The sequence below is a fragment of the Cylas formicarius genome, unplaced genomic scaffold, assembly GCF_029955315.1.
Source record: "Cylas formicarius isolate icCylForm1 unplaced genomic scaffold, icCylForm1.1 PGA_scaffold_9__14_contigs__length_23061073, whole genome shotgun sequence".
NCBI lineage: Eukaryota > Metazoa > Arthropoda > Insecta > Coleoptera > Brentidae > Cylas > Cylas formicarius.
In genome coordinates, this window is record NW_026844365.1 from 17535521 (window position 1) to 17561683 (window position 26163).

General features: G+C 36.1%; 1 protein-coding gene across 4 annotated transcripts in view; it reads left to right on the forward strand.

The window, feature by feature from the left end:
* Positions 1 to 26163, forward strand: part of LOC132707383 (adenylate cyclase type 2-like) — a 359565-nt gene that overhangs the window by 139647 nt on the left and 193755 nt on the right. For 2 of the 4 annotated variants that reach the window (XM_060679222.1, XM_060679220.1), the window contains exon 2: positions 15782 to 15918. In XM_060679222.1, the coding sequence (XP_060535205.1) occupies positions 15782 to 15918 (137 nt within the window). Of the gene's footprint in view, positions 1 to 15239; positions 15342 to 15781; positions 15919 to 26163 lie in introns of those variants that run through there. The other 2 variants (XM_060679219.1, XM_060679223.1) reach the window with 2 other exon arrangements.

Genomic DNA, 26163 nt, shown 5'->3' on the forward strand with positions numbered 1-26163 from the left:
ATCAATTACTCTACAACTATGCTACGCATTGAAAGGTCTTATTGCACATTATCGGAGCAAACTGGAACAAATATGCAACGGAATCTTTAAATAACCAAGTTAAATATTCTCTTGTATATTATAATTAATTATCATTCATCGACAAATTTTACACCTTTCGATATTGTTTCTGGCTATTTCAATCATAAAACGCCATATGGTATACACGAAAATGATCAAGTTTTTAAATACATTCAAAATCATAAAGGAAAATTGAAAAAGGTGGATGAAACAAACAAAACGAAAGACTTTACAATTGAAAAAAATAAATTGAAAAGGTAAAGAACGAATGGAAATAAGTCAGATTGATCACATGTATCTCAAAGAACAACCAAGGGATAAATTGGGTTATAAATATCTTTATATAAACTCGCAATTAAGTTCAAACGGATCCCAACATAACATAATTTAAAGAAAGGTAAAAACTACTAATTTCTTCTTTGCTTTTCAGATGAGATGGATGTTTATTTCCTCATTTTTCTATTTTTATTTCTATACCCAAAAGCTAAATAACTCAATTTTGCTATAATTCCTTCTAGGCTTAATAGAATACACTATACTTTTCCTGCATTAGAAAATTTGAATAGAATTATCAAAAAAGTGAATAAGCGCTATTATTACTCATTCTTAGGAGTCCAATTAGTATTTGAGAAAGAGAATCTAGTTTTCTTTATTCATTTTCCGATATTATCCTAAGATTCCTTTAATACATTTTTATTTTATTCTGTCCTAACCCAGCATAAAATGTGTCTACCTTCAACGCCTTACCTTAGCACAATTGAGAAAAAAATACTGTTTTGTCCGCGCGGAAACGGACTTTGGCCGCAGCTGGTACAGCAAGAAGTCGCAAAAATTACTCAAGACAGGATGAAAAGATTTTTGATTACTTAACTGACCCTACCTCGCTTTTGGTCTTCCTTCCGGAGGGGCCGGCCCGTGCTGCGTCCTCTGTGCCTCGAGTGGTGAGGAAATTTGTTGATCACCACGCGTATGACCTGATGCGTTCAACGGCACTTTTTGAACCACACGATGAGAGCGACCGATTTAGCGCTTCACCGTGATTTTTAGTGGAGCATGCGCCTGAGGGCGCTGGCGGGTATAGATGGCCAGTTAAGTTCAAGAATTTAATACCGCGAGGAAAGGAAGAAGAATAACTTCTTGGTGCTGTACTCGCGGCCAATCGATAAGCTATAGATTTATATATATAAATTCATAAGAAGTCGAAAAATAATAAAACGAAAACTGAACATACCGCCCACCAAAATGCAGTAGGTATTTTCCCAAAAAAAACAAAAAAGCGGTTCCGAAAAAATTATACCCATGTTTACCTACAGTTAGAGGTTAAAAAAAAATGAAAATTCAGAACTATACTAATAAATATTACTAATAGAAGTGCTAACATCTTGTGTGCTTTAAGCGAAAAATGTGCTTACCACGCCATTGATTTGGTAGAGGGCAGAGTTTTACAACAGCTCTCTTAAAGACACCAGTCGCAGTACGAACCTTGACCACTCTGACAATGCCATCAGGGCCAGGGTAGACCTCGGCTATACGCGCAAGACGCCAGTCAAGAACTGGAGTGTTTTCCTCCTTTAAGACCACCAGTGTGAACACATCAAGATTGGGGCGATTGTCACACCATTTATTACGTTGATTGAGGCTTGTGAGATATTCATTATGCCATCGGCGCCAGAAGTGCTGCTGCATTTGCAAGATTAGCTGCCAACGGTTTAGTCTCGACATGTTTGAAGAAGTCATATCAGGGTCAGGGAGTGTCGATACTGGAGCCAACATCAAAAAATGGCCTGGTGTAATACAGCTCACGTCATTGGGATCGTTACTGACAGCGCATATGGGTCTAGAGTTAACAATTGATTCTATTTGAACCAAAACTGTATTGAGTTCTTCGTAGCTCATGATGCGGTCACCTACTACACGGACCAGGTGTTTTTTGACGCTTTTGACGCCGGCTTCCCACAAGCCACCGAAGTGCGGACTAGAGGGAGGATTAAATGACCAAGAGATCTGCTCTTCTCTAGCTGCATCGGACATGATATTGGCTATGTATTTTGACGCAGAAATAAAATTCGTTCCGCAGTCGCTGTGGAGAGCAGAAGGTTTTCCTCGGCGCGCAATCATGCGTCGCAATGCGGCTAAAAATGCATCAGTTGATAAATCCGAAACTAACTCAAGGTGGATAGCACGAACTGAACAGCAGATGAAAAGACAAAGATATGCTTTTAGAGTCTTAGCACCTCGTAGCTTTGCCATGGTAATTTGAAAAGGACCTGCCATGTCGACACCAACACACTGAAATGGCTTGAGTTGTGTGATGCGATAAGAGGGCAGATTGCCCATACGGGGAATGTACGGTTTAGGGTTTGCTCGAAAACAGCGGTAACATTGAGACAAATTCCTCCTGATGACTCGTTTGGAAGCAATAATCCAAAAATATTGTAACAACAAATAGGACAAAGTTTGAAAACCTGGATGCAGGTACTTATTGTGATAATAACAGACTATCATATCTGTCAGTTTATGGTTTGATGGTAAGAGGGCAGGGTGTTTTTGCTCATAGGGAAGCATGGACGTAATTAGCCTTCCGCCCACCCTGAGAATACCCTGAGTATCAATTACAAGACACAACTTGCGCATAGGTTTGGAGCAAGGTAGACCTTTGGAAACAAGATCAAATTCCTGTCGAAAACATTGCTGTTGAACGATTCGAACAAAGACGAGTAATGAGTTATGTAATTCAATTTCATTCATCACTGATGTATCAACAGACTGACGTTTTATTTTCAGATCTATGAAACGCAAAACATAAGTGATAATACGAAGAATTTTCGGAAGAGAAGAAAATCTGTCCAATAAATCCGAGAAAGGAAAGAATTTTTGTGGAAAAGTCGAGTAAACATACCTTTTTGATTCCTCTTTCCGAATATCTGGTGAGTCGAGAGTAGGAGTTGGATTGTTCGGCCATTGGTCAGACGAACGACGTAGCCACTCTGGGCCGTTCCACCACATAGAGTTGTTCAATAGCTCTTCCGGCAACATACCACGTGATGCAATATCACCTGGGTTGAGTTGTGTTGGGACAAATCTCCAAGAAGATGGAGGAAGAATATTTTGAATGTGAGATACGCGATTCGCGATATACTTTTTCCATTTATATGGAGGCGCTCTTATCCAACCGAGAGCTACCATGGAGTCAGACCATGCGAAAATGGATTCAAAACCAACATCAGAATAACTGACTTTGATGAAAGAAATTAAATCAGCGACCAAAACTGAAGCTGATAGCTCGAGGCGAGGAAGGGAGATCCTTTTTAGTGGAGCAACTTTGGTCTTGGCTGTCACTAGCGTGGAAAATACACTGCCAGTTGAATCGGCGACTCGAAAATACGCGCATGCGCCGAAACCAATTTCCGAAGCATCGCCGAAAACATGGAGTTGTAGAGACTGAAGATTTGGTGTCAAGATGTACCTGGGAATTTTTATCTGGGAAATCAAGGGTAACTGACTTTTGTATGTCAACCATCGATCGACAAGACCTTGGGTTGGAGTATCATCCCAATCTACACCCTCTGCCCACATCAATTGCATTAGATGCTTTGCAAGAAATATGCAAGGTGATATCAAGCCGATTGGATCAAACGTACGAGCAATGGTAGAGAGAATTGATCTTTTCGTACAAGAATCGTCGGTTTGATTGACCTGATATGAAAAGACATCATTCACTGGGTCCCATTGGAGACCAAGGACTTTCTGAAAACAGTCAGTGTCAGTGTCTAGTGAAACAGAAGTTTGTCGAATATTTGACGGAATTGTATTAAGAAAGTTGAGATCATTACTTGACCACTTCCGCAGCTCAAAACCTGCGGAATTTAATAACTCAACAAGCTCTGCTTTAAGAGTCAATGCTTCCTCCAAGGTGTAAGCTCCTGTGCAGATGTCGTCGACAAATATGTCGGACTGCAGAACTCTTGAAGCGTTCGGATATGCTTCTGATCCCTCTCGTGCCAGTTGCAAAATGACTCGAAGTGCCAAATAAGGAGATGATGCGATTCCAAATGTAACGCGGGTAAGACGATAATCTTGGATAGGCTGCTCGGGAGAAAATCTCCATACTAGCCTCTGATAATCCCGATGCTTGGGGTCTAATACAATCATACGATACATGGCTTTGATGTCACAAGAAAATGCTAATGGAAATTTTCTGAAGTTAAGGCAAATTGCGGTGATGTCTTTTTGGAGTTTAGGACCTGACAGAAGAAACTGATTGAGTGATCCTTGTGGAGTAGGACAAGACGCATTGAATACTACGCGCACGCTTTGGTCACTAGCTTTCATAACCGAATGGTGGGGTAGATAATACATTTTTTGAGTATCAGTCGAAATTTCAGGAGGAGCAACAACTTCCATATGTTTGGAGTCTAGATACTCACGAATGACAGCAGAGTATTTTTCATAGAGATCAACATCTTTTAAGAGCCGTCGCTCTAAAGAATAGAACTGTTTCAGAGCAATATCCCTAGAACTCGAAAAAACAGGCTCGTCTGCTTTGAAGGGAAGAGATACTATAAATCTCCCAGACAATTCCCGATAGTGAGTAGTGTTAAAAAATCGCTCACATAACTTGTCAGATTCAGACATAGGTTCAGTATGAGGAACCTCTTCAAGTTGCCAGAATTTGGACAAGGCTCTCAAGAGAATCTGATAAAGTAAAGAAGCTATGGCGTGGACGTAAACGAGAGTTGCCAGATGATTTGACATTTCCCATGATAATCCAGCCGTAAATGGTGTTTAAGGCAATGGGATCATGTGGAGATTGCATAATCTTGCCATCCAACATGAGTAACGGAAATATGGAGGCACCTAGTAAAATGTCGATTCCACTAGGAGTCTTGAAACTTGGATCGGCTAACTTAATATGAGACAAATGATCCCAGCTATTGTGTTCTACTGAAACAATAGGCATGTTAACGCAAATGGACGGTAATATGACTGAATAGACTGCCACGAAAGGTTGATTCAAACCAGGCACGCTTAGTTCGAAAGTAGTGTAGCCTCTCGATGTAGCAACTGACGGATCACCGATACCTTGAATTTCAACACTTCCACCGTAGCTTTTCAAACCCAATCTTCGAAAACACTTCTCAATGATGCAGTTTACCTGACTCGCGCTATCCAGCAGCGCTCGGCAAGTGTGTAGGTTGCCATGTCTGTCAGCCACTTGTACGAGGGCGGTAGCGAGTAAGGTTGAGTCGGTTATATTCGCCGAAGAAGAGGCATATGATTTAGGTGAGTTTAGCTCTACCGATGCAGAAGATGCAACGGAGTGAGGAAGTTCGCATGATGAGTCATGTGGTGTCTGTGGCGAATTGCCTTTGGAAGGAGAATCGGCTCCCCAGTGGAGCAAAGTATGGTGTGTCCGACTTTGACAAAATTGGCAAGCTGTATTGCTCGAACATTTTTTAGCGCTGCACCGCAAATTGAGGCATAATGTGCACAAGCGATGTTGCTTGACGATGGTGTAACGATCACGAGGCGTTTTCGATTTGAAAACTGAACATTTAATCAACGAGTGTCTACTCTGACATCCTAATGTACATTTTGGACTATCCTGCGTTAAGAAACCTTTAGGAATTAATTTAGATTTAAAACTGCGTTCGCTTTGGTTTCTGACTGATTTTGTTCGAATGGTGTCTTCTGGACTTGAAAGTGCAAAGGACGATAATGCCTTGCAATTTTTATCTAAAAATTTGATTAAATCGTCGTACGAAGGAAGCTCCACACTGCTGTGCGCAAGCTCAAATGACTTAGCTGAATGCACATCAATTTTTGATAAAAGCAAATTGAGAAGAATGAAATTCCACTCGACAGTGGGAAACCCCAAAATTTTCAATGCCGCCAAGTTTTCTTGAAATGTGTCGATTAAACGTCGCAAAACTAAATGATCGTCTGATGACATTTTAGGAGCGTTGTGTATGTTGTTCCAAAATTCAGTGGCCATTAACCTTTTGTTCTGGTATCTATCACGCAATGCCTGATAAGCAACGGGGTAGTTGCTCTCAGTCATGCGCAACGTTTTTAATAAATTGAGGGGTTCACCCTCGCAATGTTTGACCAAAAAACCGAATTTTTGAATTGCCGGCATGTTCGCGACATTATGAATTAAACTATTATATAAGTCAATGAATGTCGGCCAATGTCGGTAATCGCCCCTGAAAATTGGTACATCAACCTCATATACTTTTTGGTTAGTGGTAGCATTAAAAATTGTTTGGTTTGATGGGACAACAGGACTTTGAGCCGCTGTAGGAAACAAATCCATATATATAGATTTTATCACGAAATATTTGTCGTCAAATTCTCGACGAATTTCGACTTCATCCTCGAGAGACTTGTCAGTCATCTGTTGTGACCCAATAATTGCATGATGATGAGCTTCAAAATTATTTCTAATGTCTTCAATTCCTTCGTAACGAGCTTTAAATTGATTTAACTTAGTAGAATCAGTGAGACAGATCTGAGAACAATTATAAATTTCAGTCAAACGACTTATAAAAAAACCTCGAGTGGCTTTATTCTGACCTAAAGATTTTGCCATTATAAAAACCTATCGAACACTACGCAGATTCAGAGAGAAAAGCGATATTACTCAAATAATAATAATGATAATAAAAAAATGAAAACCAAACTGTTCCGAGTTTCAACTAGACCGAAAGAAATTCGACAAAAAAGTAAATAAATACGCCTGAAACTCTGGCCGTTCCGATATTGAACGTTAAAACGAAACAATGTTTGAAACCGAGATCCAGTCGATTGAAATCAAATGCGAATCTGTATATATAAAAAAAAACGTACTGATCTTTTTGTGTTGATGCTAATGGCCTTCATACACAAAAAAGGTAAAGGAATAAACAGATTTTTCGCAAAGCATAGCACGTAATCGTGAATTTCAAATTGAGAATATTGATTGCACAATAATAAGATAAAAGTTAGTTCTTTTTAATTGGGCTCGTAAGGACCAAAAATGTTTTGTCCGCGCGGAAACGGACTTTGGCCGCAGCTGGCACAGCAAGAAGTCGCAAAAATTACTCAAGACAGGATCAAAAGATTTTTGATTACTTAACTGACCCTACCTCGCTTTTGGTCTTCCTTCCGGAGGGGCCGGCCCGTGCTGCGTCCTCTGTGCCTCGAGTGGTGAGGAAATTTGTTGATCACCACGCGTATGACCTGATGCGTTCAACGGCACTTTTTGAACCACACGATGAGAGCGACCGATTTAGCGCTTCACCGTGATTTTTAGTGGAACATGCGCCTGAGGGCGCTGGCGGGTATAGATGGCCAGTTAAGTTCAAGAATTTAATACCGCGAGGAAAGGAAGAAGAATAACTTCTTGGTGCTGTACTCGCGGCCAATCGATAAGCTATAGATTTATATATATAAATTCATAAGAAGTCGAAAAATAATAAAACGAAAACTGAACAAATACGAAATAAGGAAAATAATTTCCATTGCCTAAATCCACTTCATCTACAATAAAGCAACGTCGTTGGTATCGTAATTAAGAATAAAGTGACCAAGAATTGTACCACTCTACCAGCTATCCCCCAGATAACTTCTCTACGGTATTTGTGCAATCGAAATGCGCCACGAACTGGATCCTGGAAGTTATTTAATTAATACAAAATAAAATTGTCCCATTAGGACAAACGGAGAAATATTTGTCCATGCAAATGAAGAGCTTTTACCTGGTCATATCGTCCAGCCACCGTTCCTTAATATGTCTGGAGCACCAATATATTCGACAAAGATACGTCTTCAAAAGTTGAATCTTGAAGACATTTACGAAGAGAATTAATACACAGCATGCATTACTCCTAATTGAGCATCCACGTAGTGATGAAGTAATACCCAGTTGAACTGAGGTGGCTTTAATTTTTGAAAATCCGTTTAACAAAATAAATAAGAACTAAAAGTTCAGATTTTCACGAAATTATATATAGGATAGGGGTAACATCACCTATAATACCATGTTACACCAAGGAATATAATATAACATAATAGTATGAATAACCAACTCGGTATTAAAAAGATAAATTAGAACTAAAAGTTCAGATTTTCAGCAAATTGTATATATTCACATGACAATTGTTTCGACAACACCGTGTCTTTATCAAATGTAATATTTACAAACTACCTGCTACTATATATACCGAAAAATGATAATAAAACCCTAATTAATGTTGTTGTGAGAATTTGAGTTTAATAATGGAGAGTTATTTAAATTAAAATTTAACGGACAGACAATCGAATTCTTTTTTAAATTTCATTAACTCATTACATAATCGTATAAAATTCACTTTCGAGATTGAACTGGATAACTCTATTATTTTTTTTAATTTCACATACACAGACTTCTTAATACGCAACTCTCAACAGAAAATTAGAACAAAGAACTTAATATCATTAGACAAATTGCACTGAACAACGGCTACACTCAATCCTTACGAACACGAACAATTTAAAACAATTTGTCAAAATGTGGTTTAAAAATAGCTTTCAGAACTAACAACACAATAGGAAATTATTTAAAAATCAATAAATTGAAAATGATCTTGTCCCAAAAAATTTATATTGGACAAACAGGTAGATCCTTCAAGAAACGTAGGTTGTAGATATTACATTTGATAAAGAGACGGTGTTGTTGAAACAATTGTCATGTGAATATATACAATTTGTTGAAAATCTGAACTTTTAGTTCTAATTTATTTTTTTAATAACGAGTTGGTTATTCATGATATTATGTTATATAATATTCCTTGGTGTTACATGGTATTATAGATGATGTTACCCCTATCCTGTTCATCTCTATCAGGCTTGCCAGCCTGCTTGCTAAGCCTTCCTTTGCGATGGAAGAAGGAAACTATAATACGCCGCCGCCACTGGAATTATGAAACTCTAGCCCCATGCGTAGGAAGAAGAGATTGTCTCCGGCTTTTTGCAATCTAATATGAATATCGCTTTTTATCTGTAACACTATTTAACCAAATAGCATTTTACTTGAAGTTTATCTTAACTACCATATTTTATCTTAACTAATAACTTAGATGTTCTTGATATAAGGTTGAAATAATTGTATTACAAGTAGAATATAATTCTCAGTCTTGTAATTTGTATTAACAGCTTTTGAATAAATCACGAATTGATAACTCTTCAGTTTGATAGAGTAATAACAAATACGAACGAAACAACGAAGTTCGAAAGGTAACACGCTTGTTTATATCAACCAAAATATCAGCTATAACTTCGGAAAAGTTGTGCTTTAGGCTATTGATCATTTGCGAATTGATAGAATTGACATTGCCGTTTGATACGTGCTACATCTTGTTCAAAAAACATTTTGTTTAAATCTCTTACCATATTGCGATACCGCTTCACCATTGACATATTCATGAACAAAAACTAACCTCGAAAGTAATAATGGGCTTCATTAGTAGAGGAAATACCTTCACTTCGCCATCCTCCACGCGAGATCTTGAGATAGCAAATTGACAGATTCCCAACCATAAAAAAATCCAATTTAGTTTGGCTAATGTATGAGAGATGTCGTGGATTAATAGCTTAGGTTTTGGTAGCAGCATGGTGTCACCTCTAATAGGGGTAGAGGGTAGTTTTTGTAGAGTAGGGTGTGTTAGTGTTTTTTGTCAATTTTTTTTGGAGTTGTCAATTGGTAAATGACATTAGGAGTAGCCTGTACCAAGTTTTTATTAACGAAAATCTAAAATCTTCAAGTGTACAAAATTGTATTCAAATATGTAGTGTCGATAGTCTCACTCATTTGTCATATATATATATATATATATATATATATATATATATATATATATATATATATATATATATATATATATATATATATATATATATTATACATTATACATATATTTTATCATATGTCATTAGAGAGTTTATCTCTATTAGCACCTAACAAAATCACCCTAATTCACTCCATTAAGTACCAATTTGTTAGCATTCGAGACTTCTTTCTAAGTCTTCATTTGTCCTATTCACTGCTTCGTGTCCTTCACTGGAAGGAAATGAAAAATTAATCTTAGTATCGTCGGAGAAGTAATGCAAGAAATTTATGAAATCAGAAGGGTATATTGAGAAAAGAAGAGGACTCAAGATGCTGCCCCGTGCAACCGTTCGATCTATGAAATCGAAGTGAGAGGATTGTCGGTGGCGCTGTGAAGTATTAAATTGAGTTTACTAAAACGTTTAATTAATAAGCAGGCGGTTTTACAAAATCATAATGGTTTTGAGCTAAATTTTATTTGCTAAATATTGTTTCTAGGCAACAATTTTGAACAATCATTTCCTTTCATTTGTTCTTTATTTCCATTATTTCCAATACCCGCGGTGCCACATTCAAACCAAAGCGGCATGGATGTTCCAATTCACACTGCTCCCCGCATAGTATTACCAAAAATAAATTTTCCTATCGCACCCGTGAATTGCAAACGCAATTACATTTTGTAAATACAAATCGGAACCGTTCCAATTCAGAGTTGTATGTGGCGTTCCATATGCCTTTAATGTCCGAAGCTTCCCCTAAATTACTGTTATTGACCACTATTAACGCTGTTGCGTTATTATCTCTATTAACTATTTCACGCTCAATAGAACATGGAAATAAAATCCATGACAACCGGGCGGATGCACCAAAATGAAAGTAATTACTGTAGAATGCAATAGGTTTAAAGCATGTAAATCTAAGAAAAATAAAGAATAAATATATTATATGTATATTAAATACTTACGTTGTTTTATTTTATTTGTTTTTAGACACTATGTTAAACACATATTTATGATGGTGAAGACAGAACGTCGTTATCAGTCGTTATGAAGAATACCTTTTCAAAAAAGAATATCCGATACCATGTATATTTTGCATGACACTTTATTAATTACTGAGTTTCGTTACACAATGAGCTTTGGATTATTTGGTGGTATGCAAAATTGCCAAAATCCACGATATTTGGATAAAACGATTCCTGAACTTCTATCATAGGTACATAATCAAGAAAAATAACGTTGCTTCCATTTGAACATGATAAAATCTTGATGGGCTGGAACCAATTAACAAGAAAGAAGAAAGGCGTATATTTACTGTGACCGTTCGTTGTCGGGAGTGGTTCTTGTATATGGCCTCTTATTTATTTATACAATTTCATCATAGAAATAATTAAATGAACTTATTAATTAAGTCGTGTCAAATTTTAGTTTTCTCCATATGTTATTACAGAGTGTTTTAAAAGGAGTCATTAGAAGCAATAAAAAATTTGGTTTTTCAACCAAAGGATTTTTAATGTTTAGGGTTTATAGCCGACTTATGAGAAAGAAATGAAATATTCAAAAACTTGAAACTTGAAAAATGTATTTAAATACGTAACAGATACTTAAAATAGTGTCACAATTGGACTTATCTATTAAAAATAGGTTAAACAGGAAAATATTTAAGGACCTCCAACATAATTTTTGTTTTTTAATGTTGATATGATAAATAACAACTTTTCCAGTAAGGGAGCTTTAGTTATTTAATTTTGAATGCATTTCTCCTTGAAGGGAGCCTATTGTCATATACTGAGTGGATATTTTGAATGTAAATTAATACAGGGTGAGCAAAAATGAATTGCCGAAATTCAGTTCAAAAATTTAGTTTTCCTAACCATGGAAACTTTTATACTTTCGTGAAAAAACCCGTATAAGCATGAAAATAATTCACAAAATTAATCTTCTTGGAATGCTTCATCGCTTATTCAGCAATGTAAGTTAATGATATTTATAAAATTAAATTAGACACGAAAAATCAGCAAAACTTGTTTGCTTCGCTGGCAATCCTCAAAAAAAAAGTGCCCCAAAAGGCGAGAATTTGTATAATTCATCGAGATTTATTCAAATCTAAAAGTCGTTAGCTGTCGTTTCATCAAATGAAAGTTAAAGAAGTTGTGTTATCTCAGAGTAGCGAGAAACATTCGTCCCACGGATTATTCTAATTTTATGGCGGAAAAGTTCTCGGGACTCGGCTTCTTATCGACGACTATGTCAGTGAATAAAGCTACCTGTCCTGTTGGAAAGATTTATTGGATGACGAACCATATTTGATTCAAAGGTGGAACCTTTATGATTTGATGACACCTTATCTTAGAACCGGTAAAAATATATAAAAAAAATCTTTAAATAGAAAACTTTGTTTGGATTCACCTCTACTTTTTAAATACTATATCAACGGATTTGTTTTAAATTATAACAGCAGGATCTACTCAAGAAACAAAATAGATTTTGTTCAGGTTTCCCTATACCGTTATCGAAATAAAAAATTAATTCCGAGATTTTAGAGCAATGTTTGGACTCGTTTCTGGCACACTATTTTGAATCGAACAGGCAGGGTATTTGAAAACAATATTTTGTACTAGATTTCTAGAAATGTTTTTTTTGCGTTTTTTAAATGGTACACCCTGTATATTCTTCCATTCTCTGGGAAATATTCTGCTGAAGCCTGCCTAAGCTTCAAAAATTATCGTTAATGGCTTAACATCAAGCAAGCTTAGCATCGAGCATCCAAATAAATCCCCACATATTATCGTGTCACAAATTTACGCTTCATTTGTTTTTTAAATCTTGTATATGCTTTCGTGCAGTTAAAAGGGGATACTTAAGACATGTTTAAGTTATGTATGTTCTTACGATAGGTATAGTTCTTAATGAAGATGGAGTGGATATTATGATTTAATTATCTTGTAATACTGTATCCTTTTGATAACAGTAAAATCTTAAAATGGTCCATAAATTGTGTCAGTAAAATTAAAATTTTACAAAATCAAAGTTTCTCATAGAAATGACTTAATTTTTTGAAACAATAAATAACGATGCGGGTCAAAATAAATAATTTTAACATTGGAAATTAGTTTTTAAATGATTTCGTGCTATTCCCCACTCTGAGTTTAGTTACAAAATAACATAGAGGAGCACTAACCTGGGAGCGAGAGAAAAAGTTGCAAATCTGCGTATCGTCAGCATAGAATTGTTTTTAAAATACTAAAGACAATTCAAGAAGCTACATATACAATATTTTAAAAACATAAGCGAATCCGATAATTTAGGTTTTTCGATATTTGTTACAGATTCTAAGATAAAACCACCCGGCACAACTCCGAAAAAGGCAATTCCGGATTAAAAATATTTGCTTATTCCCGTCGGTTTCATAAAATCTCTAAGAACCTGACTCTAGCAACGATTTTTACAATGCACAATAAGTAACAAATAAAAAGGCTATTGTGAATTAATGACGAATTGTTAATGACGGATCTGCTCAGTCCATAGGCGACATGGGTACTTAGCTATAACTTTGGGGTGATAAAGTGAACTGGTACTGAATTTCAAGACATGGACACCAAAACTCGCAAGGAATTCAAAAGGTTTCATTTGCCACGACACCAGAGTGAAAAAGCATTGCCAAATATCTATGAATCTCAGAAAGTATTTTCTTATCAAAGTCAGGACTAGGACGCTGCATCGGGCAGCATTAAATGCGGACAGCAACAGACTGGCAGTACCAGACTTCCAACCCCACTTCAATATCATTACTTCTGATCGACTGAGGAAACAGAGACAGAGCAACCCTATGCACTGCCTATCTGGCGGCTATTGAGAGTGAAGAAGTGGATACTAGACCATCTACAGCTTATATGCGCACTGGCACCTTGTTTCCTGAGACTGCAGACTTTTTCGCTGCTATTCAGAATCGGGTCACTTCAACAAGGATTTACGGAAAAAGGATCCTTAAGGAACAAGTTGTAACTGGTAAGTGTCGAATGTGACGAGAAATAGGAATATATTGTGTCTGGATGTTCAACACTGACACGACAGATTAGCGTGAATTATCAAGAACTAAGAAGGAAATACATGGACCTGAAAGATCCGCCGCTGCTCTGTGAGGTTGGGTCAGATGAATTATTACTAATAAGCCGCGGTGACGTTCATCATATACCAAATATACAAAAGACATATGCTAAAAAGACTAATAAATACTTACCATTGGCAGATGAGATCAGGAAAATGTGGAAAATTGCCATAGTTAGAGTTATTCCGATTATCATAGGTGCAATAGCTGAAATTTCTAACACCTTGCATGATGGTTTAAGATCATTAGAGTTGAAAAAGGATATATACCTACAGTTACAAATGACACTTGTAGCATAGTAAGGAGGACACTTGGAGGTGAATAAAATGCTGTCATGAAGCGAAGCATTTTCTTTCCGGATCGACGTCTTACTGTTTACCGACCAGATTAAGCCTGTAAGAGAAGAAAAATAATAATATAACTTTTTTGTGTTACAAAACACAAGAATACAAGTTGAAGTCACACTTTCTCATTTAAATGTTAGTTAGCTGAGCCCATACAATTTACAACTAAGTCTCATAAAAAAAAATAAAAAATACATAAAATAAACAAAATACAGTCATCAAAAATGAACAAGAATAAGAGTACATCGGGAAAATTTGGCGTCAATATTTTCATTTACTTATTTAATTATCCTGAAAATTGTAACCTAAAGCATCAAATATCTTGAAATTATGTGAGGCTCATCATTTTTTAAAATTGTTTTAATAAAGTTTGACGTCTCGTATTATAGAAAGTGGCTACGAAAATGAAAAATGACCCAACAAAAGTCGCAATAAATTTCCCGATCCGGATTTCTGAGACAGACCTGGTAGACCTTATTGCTGTATACCGTAAAGTCTAAACTGTGCTGCTGTTTTTGGATGGATGATTATTAAATCTTAGTGGTTTGGTTAGAATAAAGCAAAGTCTATACTTAGACTTCGAGATATCAAATCTACCCAAAGAGAAATGCAGAACTTAGCCCTTCCCGCTCTCATAAATTGGCTACAAAACGTTTCTTCATTTTTTAAAAAATGGTTTGGTAAGAAGTATATTTTTTAAGTATTGCCTGACTAACAAGTCCGAATGTATTATTTAAAATCCTCGCTCTATGGATTTTTCAGATTGAACGCAAACGAGGAACGAGGATGTTATCAAGATCTATTATTGGAGCACTCACGAAACGTTTTGCTTTGTAGACATTCAAAGGCAACTTATTATATATCAGACTGGAAAAACGAACGTCAAGCAATCAAGCTTAAGTGACAAGCTATGAAAAAGCATTTAATATTTTATTTCAGCTATTTTGATTTCATTTCATCTAGAGGTTTTCTAATAATTGGAGGTAAATATAAGGTTTTATCAGAATATTTCGACAATAGCAATAATTTCCTTATTTAATCACTCAATATATTAAAATTTATGATTATTAAATAGCTTTAGCACAATCACGCAGAACACAAAATCTTATACGAAGAATTCATTTATACATTTGTTGGTAAACAGGAAAGAAATTTTAGCAACACACTAAGAATTTAAGTATATATCGAAAAATAGTTAGTTAAGTAATGGCCTACGATTTTCTCGAAAGATTATTAATGCAACTGGTTTGCGAGAACTAAAACATATGCATAGGTTAAGTTAATTTTATTCAAGTTTTCGAATTTAGTTTATATATTTTTTTAGAAATTACATTGTTCCTAAAGCAGGCGTTCTAGGCAATACTCTGCAGATAATTTAATGTTAATTTCGCAGCTCCTTTTAAATCCAATCTGTTTGTTTCAGTAGATGGAATGGAACTGGAAACCCTCTACCAAAGATATTGCATTAGACTGAAGCACGCGCTGTTCTTGTCCGGACTTTCGGTGGCAACGGTTATATGCATCGGACTTCTGATTACAACATGCGTTTTACATATTCAGGTAATATAGTCTTATCATATATCAACATATGCTAATTTTGAACTCTTATGTCTATGGTGCTTGGTATGAGCTTACTGCAGTTTACAATAAAATTTAAAAAAATTATTACCTCCCACAGATAAACAAGACTGTTTTTTTTTGCTGTTTTGTTAGGTGTTTCTCACTCAACAAGTGGTAGACGGAATATAAGAATCCAAAATTTTTAAAATTGCAAATAATCATTTATTTATTTATATTGAGATTATAAATATTATAAAAATTATCGAAATATGTGGGTTTAAGAGAATATTTGTGTTGATAAACTTAGTGATAATGACAATAATTATGATAATGACAATAATAATAATAATAATAATTGTACTGAAGTGGCTTTTACTTGATAAAAATCCATTTAAAATAGTTAAATAAGAACAAACGTTGTTCAGATTTTCACATAAATATATTTAAATGACAGCTGTTTCGGCAACACTGTGCCTTTATCAAATGTGAATATCAAACGGTACCGATGTTTATAAATACAAAACAGGTAGTAATTACTTAATGTGAGGTATTAAATTGAGATTTGACAAGGAGGATCCATTCAAATCCAGTTGGTCATTAAGTAATACATTCGAACCTCTCATTTTATTAATCTCCATAGCTTCTGGTAAATTTAATTTTCTACTTTTTGAAACAGTGTGTAAAATATCGAAATTGGTGTCAAAATTGTGTTTTTCTGAATTTAAATGGATAGCGTTATTAGAATCCGGACTATTGTTTTTAAATGATCGTCGATGTTCGTTGATACGTTTTTTGAAAGATCTACCTGTTAACCCAAATTAACCCAATCGTTAAACAAGATTTATTGGATAGTATAATAGTTTGTTTAGACCAAAATTACTTTCAATTTAATGGTCAGTTTTATATTTCTCAAGCTTTTAAAACGTTAACATACATTGGAAAACCTAGTAGTAAAGTTTCAGATCATCTCTCGAAATGTGGCCTCAAAATTGCTTTTAAAACTAATAACACCCAAGGAAAATTTGTTAAAAACAATAAATCCTAATCTAATAGATCCCAGAATTCTGGAGTCTATAGATTAAATTGCGGATCATGTTCTAAGATTTATATTGGACAAGCAGACAAAAAACGTATCAACGCACATCGACGATTATTTAAAAACAATAGTCCAGATTCTAATTACCCTATACATTTAAATTTAGAAAAACACAATTTCGACGACAATTTCGATATTTTACACACTGTTTCAAAAAGTAGAAAATTAAATTTACTAGAAGCTATAGGGATTAATAAAATGAGAGGTTCGAATGTATTACCTAATGACCAACTGGATTTGAATGAATTCCCCTTGTTAAATCTCAATTTAATACCTCACATTAAGTAATTACTACCTTCTTTGTATTTATAAACGTCGGTACCGTTTGATATTCACATTTGATAAAGGCACGGTGTTGCCGAAACAGCTGTCATTTAAATATATTTATGTGAAAATCTGAACAACGTTGGTTCTTATTTAATAATAATAATAATAATAATAAATCAAAAGAACTACATGCACGGTACCCCGCTACAATGGAACTCGAACAATTAGACACCAATGCCTCCAAAGCCTGGTTAGAAAACATTACGCTAATGGCGGAAACTGCTGGCTTTATGCACCCCATGGAAGATCAGGTAATACCGACATTAAACTACCGCACGTACATAATAGGAGATCCAGACGTACAAGTTGACTAGTGCAGAATCAGAAACCATAGGACACATAATCGCTGAATGTACAACCTTAGCTCCAACAGAGTACCTCAGAAGGCACGATAACATAGCTAAAGTAATACACCAGGAAATAGCCCAAGGAATTGGTGTTTGCACGGAGACCCCTACTACTACTAACAGATCACACCATCGAACACAATAGGCCAGATATTGTGGTACAAGACAAACTCAAGAAAATTATTTACCTGATTGCTGATATTGCTGAACCGGCTGCCCATAACGCCTTGAGAAAGTCGGAATATACATGCCACTCTCTGCCGAAGTGAAAACAATCTGGAACCAAGAAAAAGTTGTTATTATGCCAATAATTGTGCGAGCAACTGGTGAAATACCTCTAAAACTACATTGGAGCCTCAAACGCTGCAACTAGCACCGAAACTGTACCTTAAGCTTTTAATTTAACATCACAAAACTATTTGGGAACTTACTGAAAGTCGTGTCCAAAGTACTTACCTGTGGAAACGGAAAATTAAAATTGTAATAATAATAATAATAATAACAATGGCTATCAAATTAGTAACGACGTTCAGCTCACACACTTGATGTACATGGATGATATCAACCTGTTCTCGGCTACTGAGAAAGGTATAAAACAACAACTGCGCTGTGTCGAATAATTTTTCAATGACATGAGGATGAAATTTGGCCTCGACAAATGTAAGTGAACGGAATGCACGAGGGTGTGTGGCACGAATCTGGGAACTTTCCTCTTACTAAGGCATCAGGATCTGGAAGTGTTACTATATGGAGAGAGGAGAAACGTACAAATATCTGGGCTTTGTTCAGGTATACAACATACGCAGGAAAAATATCATCTGAAAATCACTCTACAGGAGAGAGAGTTTGAGCCATTCTCAGAACAAAACTTTCAGGACACAACATCGTAGCTGCTATTAATGCATACGCTCTACCAACCATCACAACTAATTTTGGTCTACGGCAGACTTGGAAGAGTTGAGACATATGGTACGTGTTTGCTTTACTAAACACTACCCTGAAGCCTATATAGAAAGATTCCACCTTCCTAGGTCAATGGGTGGAAGAGGAGTGGCAGATATGCGACTTCGGCATAAGGCACAGATTGAACTCCTACGAGAATATTTTTTGCGTAAGGCACCGTCGTCACCAATCCATAGCGCAGTGGTTCGTCAGGAAACCAACTTTACGCCATTAAAGTTCAAAAATCTAGGTTATAAATGTGATGCAGATCATAATACCCCGGCTTTCATAGGCAGATGGAAACAAAAAGATCTTCACTGCAGATACATCAACCTGATGAATGACGACCAGAATAGAGAAAACTGCATCTCTAGCTTGGCTCACAGATAGCAACATCTTCTCTGAGACCGAAGGCTTTGTCTGCGCCTTTCAAGATCAAGTTGTAGCAACCATTTTTTAGAATAACACCCTGTATATCATTCAAACAATATTCGAAATAGAGGTTATAGCCCTGGATTTCCAATGTTTCCTGGTATATGAATTTTTCCAATAGAGTAAGTGGTTTTCAAGAAAATGCTTCTTTTCTGAATCTAGATTGAGGGAGAGAAATGGTGATCTTCAAATAGTGAAATGGTGATAGACGAAAACTGTAAATACAAATAGCTCTCGATGTGTTCTACAACACTGTTTAAACCAATTGATTAACGGCAAATAATTTAATAGGGAAAAGAACGATTTTTTTATTAGAATTTTGTGTATAATTGAAAAACATTGTATATAATAGAAAAAATGCCTGAATTAAGGGTTATGGTCTCGGATCTCCCGCATTTCTTGATTCACAAATTTTGCCAAATCTGAAGTCGGTAGCTGCAAATTTAGAGAACCTATTACCTTTTTTAATATTGCACTGAATATCGCGAACACCCTGTACAATAGGTGAAAACTTTATTGCCATGTAAAAGAAACTGATATCTGAAACACAGTCCTTTAGTTATCGCCATTTTTCAATAATAGGGGAACCTATTTTTCAGGTTTTTTTTTAATTTGCGGCGCACCCTGTACATTTTTGAAAAATTGTCATGAACAAACATTTTTGCAGTTAAATCTTTTACGTGTTCTCGTTATGAATTTTTTCGGTACAACAAACAGTTTTCGAGAAATGATGACAATACTTCCCGACCCCCCAACCCCCCCAATGTCAACAGGTTACGTTAGGGGACCACACACTATATGCCTGCCAAGTTTGAAGTCGATAGCACCGTCCAAAAAACTTTCGAAAATCGAAAAAAAAGATGGACGCCGAAGCTTGAACTCATCCATTTTTACACATCTTATGCACCCCGTGGTTGAAAAGGAGAAACGGAGAACGGACAGACAAAAAAAACGGTTTTTTTTTTTCTATGCTGATTCTATCCTACGCTCAGGTTTAGTGAGGAGCCCGATTACTTTCGAAAAGAATCGATTTCGTTGATTTCTCGATAGTAACAATGTGGCGAAGATAATCCACGCTGAAATCTGTCATGGAGAATGCTTGCTTCAAGGTCTACTGGGATCGCGAATTCCTGACGGATGAACCAATTCACCATAACAAACCCGAATTCGTGATCTATGACAGGGCGAAGAACGAGGTCACTTTTAAAAAACTCAGAGAGAAAGTTGAAAAATACTTACCTCTGGCTGAAGACGTCAAAACACCTGGAGGGTGCGTGCTGTCAGAACTATCCCAATTAGGAGCCACCGAAATTTGACAACGCACCTGGAAAAATTTATCCGCTTGCCTGTTCCGGCAACTCCAGAAGGCTCTGTCTTCATGCAACAACATGAGAAAGGTTTTAAACATCAACTTGACTGACCAATAGACTTTAAGCGCTTTGCAGGTTCTTAAGTGATAACCCACAACAAGCGTCATTTAATAATAATAATAATAATATGTTTATTATCAAACATATTTAGAATACAATCAGTGTATTATGGACTTCGTCAAGTATATTATAAAATAAATTGTAAAAACCGTTTTGTAGGAGAAAAAACATTTAGTTTGGATTTAAAAATGTTTATATTATTACCGATTTTTAGCTCTGGGGAAAGTTTATTGTAGGATCTAACACCGGTGTGACTCGTGAAAATCCAAATTTTTTGTAAGTTATTTTCTAATATGCATACACACGCCAAAGGCAGTCTTTTAAACGCCCTGAAGCGGGGCCCGTACGAACTATAAGGCAATATTTCAGCGATACACCTTTTTTTTGGGATTTGAAAATAGGTATCGCATGGCTTGTATTTATTTTCATTCCATTTTATTAAATTTTAAAAAGGGTGAATAAATGTCCAGAATGTTTAATTATTATGACAAGAATTTTCGTTTGATTAGGTTTGGGTCTAGGTTATTGGAATAATTAATAATTTAATTTCAACATTTTTTCGTAGTTTCGTAGCTTTTTAGCTAGAATGAGTTGCATCAATTGGTGCTATTTATTGGTAGAAATAGCTAGTGATGGGCAGCGTAATATTGCATTGCATCGCATTAGCTTGATATTTGCGCACTTTTATGGAATAACGTTGCCACCATTACCGCAAAATCTATAATTAGGTAATGTTCAAGTAATGCAGGTAAACTGAAACGGTTCAGCAACAATACAACTCGATCATCCAGGATCCTTGGACAGGATCGTCGGTTCAACACGTAATTCCTGCAATATCGTATAACAGGGCAGAGGAGATAATTACACTTACTCGCGATATTAGATTCACTTCCCGGTTAATTTTCGTCGAAGATTGGTTTCCACACTAACGGATATTGATATTTAAAGCATACAGCTCCGACTGCGACGTCATATTTTGAAGTTATTTATAATTTTCAGGACACTTACACAGTCGGCAATGGATAATGGTTTAAAAAAATGATTTAAATTTAATTAATAATTACAAATTGTGGTTTTAAATTACAAATAATTGCCTGCAAATTATAATTAATTTATAATTAATTAATACCTTATTAATTGGCCAAATTTTCCAGTGCCTTCCCCTTGAAGATACAGACACTTTTGGAGTTACCATCCCTCCAGATGAAATCCGATCAAATGTTGGTCTCCAGGACCCGCACGGACTAATTTTTGAAGTAGCACTATACAAAAAGAATGTAGTTTCGGATTAGAAAACAGACTTCTACGACTAACCAAAACTTTATCGAATTTACTTACATGACGGTGCACCAAAAGGCACCTGCCACCAGAGGAACGTCTATGGTTAATGGCTTTGGTCCTTTAAATGCAGTATCCTCAAATGGATGTTTGAAACTGTTCAAGTCAGCCTTATGGTGAAATATTTTTGAAATTTAGGAAAAAAAATCCCTACTTAGTTAACAGTTTTCACTTTCTCTACTCTTAGTTTTCCTTTGAAGCTACTAAAATTAGTAACAGTGTCTTTCAATCGATTGTGGCACGAGCTGTGTGACATATTGCGCCGTCTTGTTAAAACCACATCTCCTGGACATCATGGTTATTCAATTCAGGAATGAAAAAGTTAGTAGCCATTCAACTAGAAGTGCGCTTCATCGCTAAACAAAATTTGTTTATGAAAATCGGGAACAACGGCAATCTCGTTTTGGGCCCATTCGACGAATCTACGCCTTACTTGATGATGGTTTGGCTTCAATTCTTGCACGAGTTGAATTTTGTAAGCACGTAAACCGAGATCCTTCCGCAAAATCTCCCATAAAGTGGATGGACACAGATGCAATTCCTGTGCTCGATGGCGGATCGACTCATTCGGGTTTTCCTCAATGTTACGCTCTACAGCAGCAATAGCTTCTTCTGTACGCACCGTACGGCATCTCTGGGGATGCGAGTTATCAATAAGAGTAAACGTGGTGCCAAAACGTTCCATGGTTAATCGAATTAATTGCTCTGATGGACGATTTTGTCGACGATAAAATGGACGTAGTGCGCGATACGTATTCCGCACAGAACCATTATTTTCGAAATAAAATTGCACTATTTGCAAGCGTTGTTCGGGCGTGAGTTTATTCATGATGAATTGCCAAACCAAACTGAGAATAAATCACTTGACAGCTGTTAAATCGGTCGCTATCTTGAACAGTAATGCCAACTTCAAGTTCTATACATCGAAAAAAACACCCATTATTTATTTATAAATCAAAATTACTGTTGTCACCTCCAAAGTAATGACCCCCCGATGTCATACACTTGGGCCAACGTTTTTTCCAATCCTCGAAGCACTTCCGGTCCATCCGATTGGGGTTTTTGAAAAAGTAACAGATTCCAAATAGTTTTCATGAAACACCGAGTCAGAATTATTACTGCTCTGTCGTATTCTCATAAAATCTTAGCAAAAGTTGACATCTTTTTAAAAAATATGTAGCTCCTCCAAAACTAAATCCGCGGCACGTCACGAAGCGACCGCGAGCAAATTAAATTTAAACGCACTCGGAGCCATTCGTGACGTGCAAACGTGCAACCGATTTAGTTTTGGGTGAACCACGTTTGCAATATCGAGGGAATTCTGTATACAGCCGAAACTCTTTACTCGTTTTGACTTCCTTAATATACAGTCTAACAGTAAAACATACCTTGTCACTTCTTGTATATATGAGAAACTTGGCATCATCGCGGAGTCGTATATGGCAGAAGTGAGAAAGACTGTCTGACGTCCAATAATTTTGATAAGAAAAATAATTACCCCTCTTAAGCGAAACCACATATTTAAGCCCCCCTCATCATATATACATCGAAAGTTTTATAATATACGTCCCGAAAATAGTGGATGTTAGGCCGCCCGCTTCACGTAGCGGAAGTCCCAACTTAACAAGTATCAATATCAATATATTCCGGGATACCATCCGTTCGCTTGTTGAACTCCGACTGGAATCCTGCAGACGTTTCGCCAAAATCTCACTTGGCATCTTCTATGTTCGCGCTCCGAAAACACTTCGAACACTAGGAGGTTATCGGCGGTGCGTGCGGTATTTATACCCTGCGCCGGAGATGGTAACGGTGCTGCTTGTGCGTGGGGGGAGGTGGCTCCGCGCCCCGAATTGTCGTGTTGTTAATTTCGCCCGATCCTAGTTGCGATGTCGAATATATATATATATATATATATATATATATATATATATATATATATATATATATATATATATATATATATATATATATATATATATATATATATATATATATATGCTTCTTAAAAGATAAGGGCGACGTCAATATGTCTCCGCATGAATGAGTTATCTCCGATTTTTAGGAGGTTTCTCGTAAAATCGAATCGATTGAACCTGGTTCTGAAAAATTAGGTTATGATACCATACTTCCGGGAGAAGACAGTAACAAGAATTTGCTTTCATCATCGCTACGGCAAAATCGTCAAAGAAGGCCAATGAAAACTCATTTATTTCCAAATGGAATGCGAAAAATTTGGTCCGATCGGATGGAGGATCGAAAGCTTTCAGCGATTTTTGTACATGCAAAATTTTTTAATAGGAGGGATGCGCAACTTTTGTTCAAAAGTTTGCGCCCAATATCACGTCTGATTAATTTAAATAGCTATCATTAGTATAGGTAGGATTATTTAACGAATTACCCTTTCAGACAAAAAGCGTTACAAATCATTTTTGAGTTTGTTTCCTATTGATATATTCACCAAATAAGTCACTTAAATCAACTATGAATAAGAGCTAAATTCTATGTAGCTTTCTAATCTATTTTCAACAATATTATACTAAGCAATTGTTTTTTTCAGTTTAACCGAAAATGATATTTTTCTACTCCCGTCTATAAAATATCTAGCGTGCGGGAAGGGTTACTTTACCGTGTCAGTTTCGTTTCCCGTGAACCCGAGCCACTTCGGACATTTCCGGGATTTTACCGCACGAATCGGGTGTTTTCGGAGATATTTCCCACGTTGTGAATTTTGACGTTTGTCAATTCTGAAGGTCATGTCAGTGAATGGATTTGTGTTGTTTTGCGAAAATGTAACCAAAAACTAACGGCCGTAGAAAAAGTATAGAATGCAACACGTTCGGTAAACTTTTTAACTCACTCGTTTATTAAAAACTCGCTCCGCTCGTGTCAAATAAACTCGTGGGTCAAATGACGTTTACCGCACTTGTTGCATAATATACTATTACCGTACAGGTTTGGGAGCAATCGGATTTTTTCGGAGATTTTACCGCACGGTTGAATTTTGACGTTTGTCAATTCTGACGTTCATGTTAGTGAATGTATTCGTGTTATTTGTAAAAATATTGCCAAAAACTAATACACACAAAAATATGTAATATATCAGAAAATTTAAATACTACTTGCTATAAGCTACAATTAAAATCTAGTTGACTAGTCGGTAAGTAAAGTGACATTTATAATTTAAGTTTCTAACATAAATTTTACATACCGTTCGCATGAACTTTAGTGGTTTTTACAGTTTTTATATTAATATCTTATCAATACCAATTGCACCATTTTCAAATATCCATGTCTCATCAGTACCAAACAAAACAAAATGGAAGGTTAGGACCTGATTTTTATTATACGGTCTGAAAAATTTAATCCTTTTAAAATCCTTGGATGATTTTTCTTCCAATTACAGTCTTTTCCTTTAAAAAAACTACTTAATGATATTTTAAAATTGTGTTTATTATTCCGTTATTTATATGACATACCCAATAATACGTCTAATGTGCACACTTAAAAAGTTAAACAATTAAAATGTTACAGAATTTAATAATAAACTTGTGAGTCAAATGCCGTTTACCGTACTCTAACCGGTTTCGCCATTTTGGTTATTTCGACTTGATAATTAAATGAATGATGAAGTATGCTTAAATCGAGTAGTCTATAGTTTGTAGCCCGTCATATCATAATCATTATATCTTTACCGAAATGTAAGCAGTATAGAGTAGCTATTACGGTGGTTCTATCGCATAAAGGACAACGCAAGCAGCGCATTAGACAATTAATATTAATATAGCCAATCAATTTCCTAAGGCCTTGTCACCGATCCCCAAAGGCATTATTATTGCTCCACAAAGCCGGCTATAAGCTATAAATTCGAAATTTCCTCCCCCCGATAAAGCAGGCACTTGTCGATGTCAGCCGTTTCGAAATTTATATTTAAGGCATTCAGCATTTCAAATCGAATCGTCTTAATTTTTTTCTTCGCCACAGCGGCAACAGTTATTCGGCAAAATTATTTCTTAACCGTGGGGGTAATGAGTTTGTGTGTTTGTTTAATGACGCGTTTTGCACGTATTTAGAGTTTTAACGAGATCAGGTTTACCACCATTGGCGACACGTGGCTTGATTCACTTTCGTGTTACAAATTATCAGTACCAATTACCAATATGTAAAAAAGAAAAAGCGCACCAAAATTAATCATCACAGGCAAATGATTTGCGAGTTTTCGGAAAGTCAAGTCTGCTGGCTGCGGGAAGAGTTTTTTTCATATTTATTTCGGCCATTATATATAGCAACGGTTAAATTGGGAAAGTTTTAAAGGACACTTAGTGACAATCGT